This window comes from Myotis brandtii, unplaced genomic scaffold (assembly GCF_000412655.1).
Source record: "Myotis brandtii unplaced genomic scaffold, ASM41265v1 scaffold389, whole genome shotgun sequence".
Classification (NCBI taxonomy): Eukaryota; Metazoa; Chordata; class Mammalia; order Chiroptera; family Vespertilionidae; genus Myotis; species Myotis brandtii.
This window is the reverse complement of record NW_005364914.1, coordinates 3,574,253-3,588,271: the sequence shown is the minus strand read 5'-3', so window position 1 is coordinate 3,588,271 and position 14,019 is coordinate 3,574,253. Positions and strand designations below refer to the sequence as shown.

Here is a 14,019-nt window from a genome sequence, read left to right as displayed (position 1 = left end):
ACTGCAATAACTCCACTGTCATTTTCAATATCCTTCACCAACTGTCGTCTGGCATCTTGATTCTCCCCAGAACTGAACATAATCCTTCCCCTCTTTAAATCTCTTTGGAAATTTGCTCAAACTCATTGATGACATGTAGCAGGTATCCATTGTATTATGTTTATTTATGCAAATATCATGTATCCCGGTTAGAATCAGCTTCTCAAAGACAGGAACTATGCTTTACTCTGTATTCACCACACAGAACCAGTACTCAATAAATGTTTTTTTAATTTAATTGTAATCAATTATTTATTTTTTGGCATTTATATAATCTGTTGAAATGAGAAAAATTGGATGGGGCGGGAACTGGGAGGAGGGGAGTTATGGGGGGGGGAAAGAGGAACAAATGTAATCTGAACAATAAAGATTTAATAAAAAAAAAAAGAAATGAGAAAAATTATACTTTACTATTTAACTAACCAGATTTGAATTTAAAGTGAGTTCTCTCAAAATACCTTCTTCATTATTACATATATGAGATAAACAGAACTCCAAAGCCATTAGTAGAGGAAAAGCATTAAAAAAAAAAATTGAAATGGGAAATAAGTTTTGGTTAGCAAGTTAAAAACATACTCCAAACAACAATCTCACCCGACAGAGGATTCATCCAGACTTTTAGGCTCTTTGCCTCTCCATAAGACAGGGCCATTATTCTCTTCCTTGACTAAAAGGAAAGAAAAGTTATTTGGTAATTAATTACATTATTTGATTTAGTTTATGAAGAAGATGTAGTCACTGATTCTATAAGTGCTCATAAATTCTCACACAAACTTACAAGTACAAAATTATAAGCCAGGCACCATGATGAAACAAAAAGAGCTTTGGCTTTGACATTAAAGCCTGTGTGCTCAAATTCAGCACAACTTACAAATTACTTTATTCCTCTGACCTCAATATCTCCAGTAAAAATTAGGATGATAATTCTGTGAATGAAAATGGGATAATATGATGCCTGGCAGAGTAAGTATGCAATAAACATTAACTGAATTTAAAGTAAAACTCAAAGAACCAATCATAACTTACAACAAGAAAACTGTCATGTCTTCTCCATTATGTGAGTATATTTTGTTTGTTTATTTGGAGGGATAAATAATAATATCTAATAAGTGTCTAATAAGTAATCTCTAATAATAATATATAATAACTAGAGGCCCGGTGCATGGATTTGTGCGCTAGTGGGGGCCCTTGGCCTGGCCTACGGGGATTGGGCCGAAACCAGCAGTCCAACATCCCCTAAGGGGTCCCAGATTGCGAGAGTGCACAGACCAGGCCGAGGGACTCACCACCAGGCCGGTTTCAGCCCGGTCCCCACAAACCAAGCCAAGGGACCGCACCGGTGCACGAATTCATGCGCTGGGCCTCTAGTATGCATATAAGATATTTGGTTAATCTCTTCCTGCCCTCCCTCCGACCCCCATCCCTCTGAGATTCATCAGTCTGTTCCATGTTTCCATGCTTGTGCATTGAGCGTCTGCCTCCTGGTGGTCAGTGCATGTCATAGCTACCAGTCAAATGGTCATTTAGGCTTTTATATATATACTAGAAGCCCATTGCACGAAGATTCGTGCAATAGGCCTTCCTTCCCCTGGCTGCTGGCACTGGTTTTCCTCTGGCACCTGGGACCCAGGCCTGTGGTCTGGCTGCAGCAGAGAAGCCAAGCCTCTTAGTCTTCAGTCTTCACTCTTCACTCTTCACTCCTCACTCTGGCAGGAGCCTTCAGTCTTTGCTCCAAGCCTGCATATACAAATTCTTACATTTTCATAAGCTTCTGCAAGAGGTCAGCATTAGTCACACCTTCTGACCTCCCACAGAAATTCAGTGTCCCCTGTCTGACCACCTCCCCATCCTTGTAGAAGAAGAGGTCATTAGTGTAGATAGACTAGGGGCCCAATGCACGAATTTGTGCACCTTGAAAGGAACTGTGGGCTGCAAGGCTGCAGTGGGCACAGGGGCGGGTTTCAGCCCATCCTCCATGCCCCTGCCCAGCCCCTCCCATCATGGCCCCCAGTACCCTATCTGCCTGCAGCCCCACTCCCACCACCACCACTCCCACGCACTGCCAGTGCGGGCCCTGTTCACACCCACTGACAGTGCAGAGCAATTGGGGCCAGCACCAGCAGCGGGTGCGAGCGGCGGCTGCTGCCCCGATTACCCCTCAGAGCAGGGGGAGGTGGAGAAGCCTTCAAGGGAGATCAGGGCCAGCAGCTACTGCTCGCACCTGCTGACGGTGCCAAGCGATCAGGACCAGCACTGCGCACTGACAGCAGGTGCGAGCAGCGGCTCCAGCACCGGCTGTGGGTGTGAGCGGCAGCTGCTGGCCCTGATTGCCCCTCAGGAATAGGGGGAGTTAGAGAAGCCCTGAGGGGTAATTGGGGCTGGCAGCCGCCGTTCACACCCACTGATGGCATGGAGCAATCGGCGCCGGCGAGCACTGGGCGGGACCATGGTACGCGGGAGCAAAGAATTTTCAGTAACCACCAGAGGCTCACCCCGATGACAGTGACCAGTGCCCCACCTTGGTCTGGTGCCCCCGCTCACCTGCTCCACCATCGCGCCACGACCAACGCCCGCCATGTTCTGTGCTCTGCTGCCAACACCCACCATATTCTGTGCATGCCCCTTGGTGGTCAGCGCACATCATAGTGATCGGTTGTTTCGTTGTTCAGTTGTTCTGCCGTTCGGTCTATTTGCATACTAGGGTTTTATATATATATAGATTATTGACTACTAGAGTCCCGGGTCGTGCACCGCTGGGGTCCCTCGGCCTGGCCTGCAGGAATCGGGCTGAAACTGGCTCTCCAACATCTCCCGAGGGGTCCTGGGTTGCAAGAGAGCGGTTCTTGCGTGACGTACCCCGGAATTGGGCTCCCTCCTCTTTGGTTCCAGGTGCATCACCCGAAAACCACAGCTGCCAAGTCACTGCAGCTCAGCAGCTCCTGCATTGAGCATCTGTCCCCTAGTGGTCAGTGCATGTCATAGCTACCGATCAGATGGTCGAACGGTCGAATAGTCACTTAGGCTTTTATATATATAGATAATAGTATCTCATAGTATCTGACAAGAACCAAATTTACATTTTCATAAGCTTCTGCAAGAGGTCAGCATTAGCCACACCTTCTGACCTCCCACAGAAACTCAATGTCCCCTGTCTGACCACCTCCGCATCCTTGTAGAAGAAGAGGCATGAGTCAAGGATGCACAAGCCATCCATACAGCAAGGGAAGGAAAGAGGGAAAGCCCTTGCTCCCACACAGAATTCCTTTCGGGGATTTCCCTGGCTCTTTTACATGTTTCCTTTCTTGGCTTGCTTGCTTCCCTTTCCTCCTCCCTCCCTTTTTTTCCAGTTTATTTTTCTTTTGAGATTAAACTTACATCAAATGAAATGCAAAATCTTAAGTGTACTTTCACTGAGTTTGACCCATTTCCTTTTGAACTGCTCTGTGTAACTCTTGTCTTTCACTCCTGTGGGTCTGAGAGAAGCTCAAGGCACCTCCATGCCTGAGAGAAAGAACCCTCTCATAGTGGAGGACCAAGGATGATGCTGGATGGCATATGTAGGAAGATGGAGGGTGCAGGACACTAAGGCTTGCTCTGGTCTAGGCCTAAGAGGTCAGCACAGCCCCCTTGAAGTCCAGCATTGCTCATCCGAATTGAAAACCACCTGGGAATCTGAGGCAATAGGTTTAATGATAAAAAGTGTTCTTCAGGAACCTGCAGCTGCAGGATGACTTTGGAGAGGATCAGGGTGTAGTGGTCATCTGTCATTTTATCTTTCCAGGACCTTCCTTCTTTGAGGAACTGTCCTCTTCCTATAGTTACCACAGGTGTTATAGACTGCTACAGCTCCTTCCATAAAACTAATGATGATTAAGCTTCAGTGCCTCTCACTTACATGAGTTCCTTCCAAAGTCTTAGGAGGGGCCCTAACCATGTGTTCAAATGTTTGTACAAAATGTGCAAAGGAAACACATTTTAATCACGATCACTTAAGACCACAGGCTCTTCCCACTTCAGTTTCTCTTTGGTCTCACTTCCCCTTGTGGGGAGTGGCCACAGGCACTGTATATTTGTGATTTATCCTGCACGGGTTTCTTCGGAGTGCTGCAGTCATTGTGCATGGTGTTTTAACTCTTTTTCTTAAAAAGGGATCTGCAAATTGTATGAGTTTTAGTCCCTACAAAACCCAGATCCACCCCTGCCCTAGCCATAGCGGAATGGTCTCGGGGTGCACTTCTGATCCAGACTGGGCTGATCAATGTTTCTGCCTAGACTCGTGACCTTTGCACCTGAGAGGCAGAGCTAGAAGTCTTTTAAGCTGACTGGACCCTAAAAGAAGGTGTCCCCCACAGGCTATTAAGGCCCCTGGTTTCTAGTCTTCCACTATTTGGCTCTTCTGTTCCCCTTTTGATTCCCTAAGCAATTTCAAAATCCTTCTGATGAATTCCCTTTGGCATTAAGATAGGCCAAATCCATTTTTTTCTACTTGCAAACTAAGAACCTTTACAATACATAACTGTTTAAGACCCCAATTGTCAGGCACTTCTAATAGTAGGCATTTCACAAATACAGGTATTAAATGTGACAGACTTTATGCCTCTGATTGGTGCTGGAATTAAGGAGAACAAAGCATTGAGGTCAGACAGGTTGGAGCCTATCTCTTGCTTCAGGACCACATATTACAGAGTGTCTAGGAGGAGAGCTACAGGGGTCCCAGCTACACAGCAATACCTACCCAGGGAGCAAGCTGCTTAGAGGAGAACTAGCAACACAAGGCACATCACTGATGGTATGCTGGGAAGCCTCAGAGACCACTAAGGCTTCTCTGTTAGGAAGCAGTGCTACCTAAACAACAACCTGGACCTAGCTTTAAGTTGTCTTAAACCTGATCTCATCCAAGTTCACTAACCAAACTTGAACTTGCTCTTTTTTTTGTATGAGGTCATTAAAAGGTTGCAACCAAACAACTGTGGTATCGATGTTCCTGCCTCTCTCTATGATAGCTTTAATTTTTTTTAATTTTTTAAAATATAATTTTATTGATTTTAGAGAGGAAGGGAGAGGGAAAGAGAAATGGAAACATCAATGATGAGAGAGAATCAATGATCGGCTGCCTCCTGCACGCCCCCTACTGGGAATCGAGCCCGCAACCCAGGCATGTGCCCTTGACCAGAATCGAATCCGGGACCCTTCAGTCCACAGGCCGACGCTCTATCCACTGAGCCAGACCAGCTAAGGCTAGCTTTAAATTTTAATTTGTAACAGTGGTGTGGAGAATCTCAGGTTCATCTGTGCTCTTCACTGAAAAATGAAGTATAGCCCGAAGTCTCTCTCTACAATTGATGGAATGCCTGGTCTCCTGAAAGCCAGTGACTAGAAGTTGGCAGGTATAAGGCAACAGTGACAAGAGAGCCTGAATACAGGTGATAGATAATAGAGTTATCAGCCAGGGTATTCTCTAGTGTGCACACAGAAGTTGACACTCTTCTTAGTAGCTTATGTATGAAGTCCCTCAGCCATTTAGCACAGTGTATATCTGATGGCATGTTCAGTAATGCTGGTGGGCTGAGAGACAGTTTTAGAAGCAACACTGCAGAAAGAATGCATCTGCTTTCTTAACTGCAGGAGGTTCGATTATATTTTTCAAACTCTAATCTCTGTGCCAAGCTTATATAAAAATCACACACTAAACCTGAGAGTCTTATCAGTGCTCTGTTGTTTTAGTTTTATCCCATATCAGTGGTTTTAGAAAATATCTATGTTTCAGATTTAAAATAAAAATTACACACACACACACACACACACACACACACACACACACACACCAAACATAAAAAGTACAATTCAAAGTGTTAACTGTGGCCCATATAAGCACATGTGTATACGATGGAGAAAGGCCTCTTTTTCTCAGAAGCTCCAGAAAAATTGGGCCTAATTAGGAATCCCGCTAAAAGCGTGATCAGGAGACTAAGAATTTTTATTATAAATTATTTGTAATTTTGAGCTTCCTCTGTTAAGATAACCCAGTTATCTGAAGTGTAAGCACCTTTGCCACATGGCACAAATATTCCCTAGGCTTCCACCCTAGAGGTTTGGAGTCCATCCTAATCATGGTCTTTATTTAATGCTCCCGTAGTTTATGTGCGCTGCTTCTCTAGGCAGGACATCACCATGAACACTGAAGACCTCAGTGCTGACTCTTGTCAAACAGATGGGCAGACAGGTTGGAGCCTCTCTCTTGCTTCAGGACCACATATTTCAGCGTGTCCAGGAGGAGAGCCACAGGTCCTCTGTGCACAGCAGTACCTACCCAGGGAACAGGCGTCGTGGAGAGCAGGAACACAGAGCATGCTACTGTTGGCAAGCTCAAAAGGGGGAACGGTTCTTATCCTCTAATGTGTGCGGTGTGACTCCTCGTGACAGTGGCAGTTTCGTGTTTTCAGAAGTCATTGTGTAAAAGTGCCAGATGGTGCCTTCTGGGATGAAAGTAAAAAACAGTTGGGGAGAGGTGTAATTCTATAAATAACCATGTGCATGAACATCAGATAAGTGTGGTTTTTTAAATTCTTCACTTCTTTTAACACAAAGTTTGTAGAAATTTGAAGTTCATAGAATGTCTACCTGTAATTAGCTACTTTAATGTGTGTTTTTGTCTTATAAATGTTGGGGGAGGATGGGGAAGCCAAGAATCATATTCTGTGGACAAGGATAAATATTCATTTAAGGCAACCAACACCAGTTAGATATCCTAGTTAGTGTGACAAGAGACCTGGTGAGTACCCAGGGATTTAATAAGTCTTCTAATTACAACTTCTGCACACAGTTGCCATGCCATAGAGCAGCGTCAACCTGTGGGTCGCGACCCCTTTGGGGGTCAAACGACCCTTTCACAGGGGTCGCCTAAGACCATCAGAAAACACATATATAATTACATATTGTTTTTGTGATGAATCACTATGCTTTAATTATGTTCCATTTGTAACGATTAAATTGGGGGTCACCACAGCATGAGGAACTGTATTAAAGGGTCGCGGCATTAGGAAGGTTGAGAACCACTGCCATAGAGTGTCAGCATAGAGAAGTGCTCGTCCGTGAGAGTGTACAAACACTGGACAGTTTTCTCACACTTGTACCTATTCAGTACTCGAAGAGGCTGAGTCTGACTTGGAGTGAAGTCTGATGAAGAGGGAATGGGCTGGCATGGGATGGTCTAGCTCAGGGGTGGGCAAACTTTTTGACTCAAGGGCCACAATGAGTTCTTAAACTGGACCGGAGGGCCGGAACAAAAGCATGGATGGAGTGTTTGTGTGAACTAATATAAATTCAAAGTAAACATCATTACATAAAAGGGTATGGTCTTTTTTTTTTTTAGTTTTATTCATTTCAAACGGGCCGGATCCGGCCCGCGGGCCGTAGTTTGCCCACGGCTGGCTCTAGCTCCTCTGGGTAGATGCCAGAAATAGAAGGGCCTATCCAGGAGCCACTTTGGACTCCATTCTTCCCTCTCATTCTGTGCTACAGATGAGATCTTAACTGCTTTCCTGCTGTGTGCCCTGTCCTGCCCACATTATTTCATGTAATACAACAATCCTGTGAATATAATAACAAAGATAAGAAAACTGAGGCTCACAACGGTTAAGTGACTTGAGAAGGTCACACAGCCAGGAAAGGTGAGAGCTAAGATTCAAGTCTAGGCTTAGCTGAATCCAAAGTCCATGTTCTGTTTCTCTGCTTTTCACCATCTACCAATTATGGGGATCAATACCCTAAAGGGTTCCTTTATATCCATGTATATTTCATGGAGATATATATGAAAGTAAGCAGGGTAATGCTGTACTATATTTCCATTTCATTTTTATCCATTCATCTTTCAATTTTTAAAACTAATCCACAAGAAACGTTTAGGCAAAGCCCAAAATGTGAAACATAAAAGCAAGGCAGCTTTGGTTGAGCCAGGTGAGCACAGGGAGTCCTAACTCCTTATCCTCCCCTTCCCTCCCCACCCCACTATGGGGTTTCTAGATCTCCTTGGGTACCACAGGACAACCACCTGCATCAGTGGCAGAACTCCCTAAACACAAAATCTAAAGGTGACTTTTCATCTTTTTATAAAGGTATGTATGTATCACCATTCTTGGGTGAACAGATTCCCAGCAAATGTTTTTGAATGAAGAGTGAATGCTGGTATTAACCATAATAAGCCATAATTTTCAGGGCAGGACTTTGGCCTCCCTTGCTAGTGAGAGGTAGCACAGAGATAACTATCAGGACTTTTTTCTAAGCCAGGAACACAACCTTCCAGTTACCCCTGCACTTCTTCACTTGGTTTTCTGTTAAAATCTATGGTGTTAATAAGATTATTAAAATCAAACAGGAACTGACCAAATAGAATCCAGATTCTAACTCATTCTTTAAAAAAAAAAACGGCCTCCCTTGCTAGTGAGAGGTAGCACAGAGATAACTATCAGGACTTTTTTCTAAGCCAGGAACACAACCTTCCAGTTACCCCTGCACTTCTTCACTTGGTTTTCTGTTAAAATCTATGGTGTTAATAAGATTATTAAAATCAAACAGGAACTGACCAAATAGAATCCAGATTCTAACTCATTCTTTTAAAAAAAACACACACACCAGTATTTAGTGAACACCCTTCTTTCTCTCATTTTCTTTCTTTTTTTCTTTCCCATGCTTCCCTCCCTCCCTCATTCCTTTCCATTCTTTTCTTTCCTTCCTTCCTTCCTACATATCCTTATTCATGGCACACTACAGCCTGGCACTATGCTGTTGTAATGGATTGGTCAGCTCATCCTCAATGTAAAGAACACTATCTTCTCAACACCTCTAATCATCAGGGAACTGCAAATCAAAATCATAATGAAATGTCACTTCACAGCTGTTAAGATGACCTCATGTTATAAGAAAGTGAAAAGATAAGTATTGGTAAGGAAGTACACTGGTGGTGGGAATGTACAGCCATTCTGGAAACTGGTATGGAGGCTCCTAAAAAAATTAAAATAAAACTACCATTTGATTCAGCAATCCCACTGCTGGGTATATATGCAAAAGAAATAAAATCATTATCTCAAAGACATATCTGCACTCCCAAGTTCATAGCAGCAGCATTTATAGTAGCCAAGACATAGAAACAACCTAAGTATTCAGCAACAGGTGAATGGATAAAGAAGACACACACACACACACACACACACACACACACACACACACTGCAGTATTATTCAGCCTTTAAAAAGAAGGAATCCTGTCATTTGTGACAACACAGATGAACCTGGAAGCCATCACACTAAGTGAAATAAACCACAGAAAGACAAATACTGTATAATCTCACTTACGTGGAATCTAAAAAAGGCGAATTTATAGTAACAGAGAATAGAATGGTGGCTTGGGGGTGGGGGGAAACAGTAGATGTTGGTCAAAGGGAACAAACTTTCAGTTATAAGATAAACTAGAGGCCCAGTGCACAAATTCGTGCACAAGTGGGGTCCCTCAACTTGGCCTGCAGGATTGGGCCAAAACTGGCTCTCCAACATCCCCTGAGGGGTCCCAGATTGCGAGAGGGTGCAGGCCAGGCCGAGGGACCCCCTTTGGTGCACAATCAGGGCCATGGAGGGACGCAGGAGGTTGGCCTGCCGGGAGGGACTGTGGGAGGGCTCCAGGGCATGTCCAGCCAGTCTTGCTCAGTCCCGATCCACCAGACCCCAGAAGCAAGCTAACCTAGCAGTCAGAGCGTCTTCCCCCTGGTGGTCAATGCACGTCATAGCGACTGGTCGACCAGTCAACTGTCTGCCCCTGGTGGTCAGTGCATGTCATAGTGAGCAGTTGAGCGGCCTTAGCATATCATTAGCATATTACGCTTTGATTGGTTAAACAGACAACTGGACGACCAGACAACTGGACACTTAGCATATTAGGCTTTTATTATATAGGATAAGTTCTGGAGACCAAAATGTCCAGCATGGTAACTGTAGTTAATAATACTGTACTGTGTACTTGAAATTTGCAAAGAAAGTAGATCTCAAGAGTTCTCACTACACACACACACACATGCACGCACGTGCGCGCCCAACTATGTGAGGTGATGGCTATATTAATTAGCCTGATTGTGGTAATCATTTCACAATGTATATGTATGTCAAAACATCACACTGTATACCTTAAATATATAAAACTTTTATTTGTCAATCATACTTCAATAAAGTTGGGGAGAAAAAAAAAGAACATTATCTTTTTTGCCTCATAAGGAAATGTATCTTTTCTTGTGTTACTTTAAGAAGTATATTACCAAAAAAAGTACATTACATACCTTTTTTGTTGTTTGCATGGGCATGGTGAAATGGTAATAAGAATTTCCTGACATCTTTTGACTTTTCACATTCTTTTTTCAAAACAGTTGAATAGATGATCCGAATGTGTTGGTTGATTTCTCTATCTTGTGGACTCAAAAATTCCGGGTAATCATCAATCTGAAGAAAAAAAAAATGAGTTGACTGAAGTCAAATACAACTGCTTATGTTTTCTGGGATAAGAAATCCCCAAAGCTTAGGGCAAGTTTAAACTGCATTCTTTATTTTTATTTTTTCCCTGGCAAATCTTTCTTCTTTTTGTTGTTAGGTTTCCCAATTCTCCTCTATTTGTTTTAGTCCTTACTAAAAGTGTGCTCAGCAACAGAACCCAGAAACTTTTTACACTATAGGATTGCTAAGTAAATAGTAACAGTGTTTTTGTTTGTTAAAATATATTGCCCCACTTCCATTTTGAAAAAAAGATTTTTTTTCAAAAGGTCTCAAAATTTTTTAATTAATTGGGCTTACACTAGAATTTTTCTGGGTAGGAGATAATATCCATTTGTAGGAACAGACTACAAAAATTCCGTGAACACAGGCATCCAGGTTTGAATTATCGGAAGTTTCCTGCTCGTAAAGAGCTTTCTCTTTTCCCCAAAGTGCTCTATTTTCTATTCTTGATTAAAAAGGGGAAAAGTCTCAGTAAATACTTTCCCCTGGGAGCCCCTGAGAGAAAATCACAAAGATTTGTTTCTTACCCTATAGGAAGAGAAGTGTTTAAAGCAGTTAGTTTTATTTGGCCTATTTACTATTCTAAATTGCATGGGAAGAACTGCCCAATCAGAAGAGATGCTCAGCTTTCCTTAGGTTAGATTTGTATAGATAAAATAGTATAAACATTCTAGAGATTATGTGTTTTATGGGAAGTCTCTGGAGATTTGTTTTTATTTATCAGCCTTGGTGGTGCTTGGCCTGATCATGTTAGACATAGCAGATTGTTGTCAGTCATAATTTCAGATATTACGCAAAATGTTGACTTGGTGACAGCCTTGTTTTTAATTTGAATTTACCACCTTCCAGGCCAGTAAATTTTTAGTGGGGGATTATGTCAGTCTTACCTATGCAGTTTGTAAAAAATATAAATATCTAGGCCTATTTCAGATTACTGAATCTCTTTACTTGTTATTCTTGGCTTATAGTTGGCATATTCCTGGCACATTATATATATGTATATACATCAAGGTGGGGCAAAAGTTGGTATATAGTTGTGAGTATGCAAACAAGTTTATTCTTGTATTACTATTACTTACTAATGATTGTGTTATTTTCCATATGAACAACTATAAACCTACTTTTGCCCATACATATACACCAACACACACAATATCTCAGTATTATAATGTTATATTCAAGACTTTCCCTCTATCTTCTCCCCCTCTCCTCCTCCTCTCCTAAAAAAAAAAAGACTTTCCCTCTATATAAATTATGTTCGTTCACTTTTACAAATCAGATGTAACTTTAACTGATTTCTTTGAGAATAGACTTCAAGAAAAAAATAAGTTTAAAAAAAAGAGAGAGAATAGGCTTCATCACTATCTTTAGAGTCCTTAGAGACATTTTGTATAATTTTTTTTGCAATAGCTTTATGATTTTTGTTCTACAGGCCATAGGAATCACCAAATTTTCTTCCAGTTGCCTATTCTTGATATGAACTTTCATCAGACCTTTCACATTTGAAAGTTCTAAAAACTCACTACAGCCATTTGAAGTATCTATCTCCTACAGATAGTGTATTTTATTGTATTTTATTTTATTGTAATGCTTGCTTGAATGTTCTACTATATGTTAAAGACCAAAGTTTGTGTCTTCAACATAGGAAGGTCTCAGAGCCTCCTGGAAAAAAGATTAACTAGATTCTTCTAACTACTAACAGTTCACACCTAAGCCAACATTATTTAGACAATGCTCTGACCACGACGGTAGACTGAGTCAGGATTTCCAGAATAAATCTCAGGACTTCAAAATTCACTGAAATATATGGGTACTGCAAGAAAATCTGGTAGTAAGAGTTTCTTGGATTTGATTTCCTAGCCTTGGGAAAGCAAATAATAGAGGCTTTTGAAAGTCTTAACCTGATATTCATTATAAAAACTTCCAGACAAAAGTTAAATTTATGGTTACAATAGTTATTCAGTACTCTAGACTTGCAAATATATGATAAACTAACACTTTTGTGGCACCTACCTAAATAATCAGGACAATATAAAGAGTGTTATTTTGTGATTAAGAATAATCTTTTTTTGAGATTATGATGGTGGGCATGGGACAGACTATCAGGAAAAATTGTGAAAGACTGTTACTTGCAGGGGAAAAGATTATAAGTGTTCTGTTAGCCCTGGCCGGGTAACTCAGTTGGTTAGAACATTGTCCCAATATGCCAAGATTTTGGGTTCGATCCCCGCTCAGGATACATACAAGAATCAACCAATGAATGCATGGATAAGTGGAACAAGTCAATATTCATATTCTCTCTCTCTCTCTCTCTCTCTCTCTCTCTCTCTCTCCAGTAAATATTTTAAAACAGTGTTCTGTTTAGCTCACCCATCAGGTTATCTATGCCTTTCATTGTCTTTGAGTTATTTTACAGTGCTTGATTTGTAGAAAACATTTTTGTGTCTTTTTAAAAACATATAGAAACTGCCCTAGCTGGTTTGGCTCAGTGGATAGAGCGTTGGCCTGCGGACTGAAGGGTCCCAGGTTCGATTCCGGCCAAGGGCACATGGCTGGGTTGTGGGCTTGATCCCCAGTAGGGGATGTGCAGGAGGCAGCCGATCAATGATTCTCTCTCATCATTGATGTTTCTATCTCTCTCTCTCTCTCTCTCTCTCTCCCTTCCTCTCTGAAATCAATAATAAATAAATAAATAAACAACATATAGAAACTTAAAATTTCTAAGTGGTAAATCTATCAACTTCTGTCCTTTTCATTTCTTTCCCTGATTTATGTTTAAAAATGCTTTTACACCCTAAAATCAGATAAATATTCACCTATGTTTTCTATTTCATTTCCAATTTCCTCTTTTACAGTTAAGTCTCTAATCCTTCTGGAGTTTCGGGGGTTGGGGGGTGGTTTCTGTTAAGACTAGTCCAACTGGCTGTGATTCCAAGTCTATTTAGTATTGGTTTGATGAAAACTATGCTTTAAGTAGACTGAATACAAATGAATATGTAAATATTTCTGGGTCAAATTTCTTATTAGCAGTTTTTTTGGGGGAGACAAAGTATAATAATTTGAATAATAATTACACATTTTACTCTAAGGGTAGGCAAGGGAGGTTGGGAGGGGGGCAGTAAGAGATTAACCAAAGGACTTGTATGCATGCATATAAGCATAACCAATGAACACAGACAGTAGGGAGTGAGGGCATGTGCTGAGGAGCGGGAGCGGGCAGAGAGGAGTCAATGGGGGAAAAGGAGACATATGTAACACTTTCAACAATAAAGAATTTAAATTTAAAAAACAGAAAAAACATAATTACACAGTTTATAGAACATAGCACATACCATCCTATCTAATAATAGACAAACATGGTAATTAACCATACCTCCGCTACGCTTCCCATTGGCTAATCAGGGTGATATGCAAATTAACTGCCAACCAAGATGGCGGCCGGCAGCCA

General features: G+C 41.7%; 1 protein-coding gene across 1 annotated transcript in view; it reads right to left on the bottom strand.

Moving 5' to 3' along the window:
• Nucleotides 1–14,019, bottom strand: part of LOC102244537 (chromosome unknown open reading frame, human C12orf56) — a 94,012-nt gene that overhangs the window by 46,194 nt on the left and 33,799 nt on the right. The window contains exons 4-5 of the mRNA XM_014544923.1: nt 10,361–10,520; nt 634–706 (exon numbers count right to left, since the gene is read on the bottom strand). Coding sequence (XP_014400409.1) covers nt 634–706; nt 10,361–10,520 — 233 coding nt within the window. The remainder of the gene's footprint in view (nt 1–633; nt 707–10,360; nt 10,521–14,019) is intronic.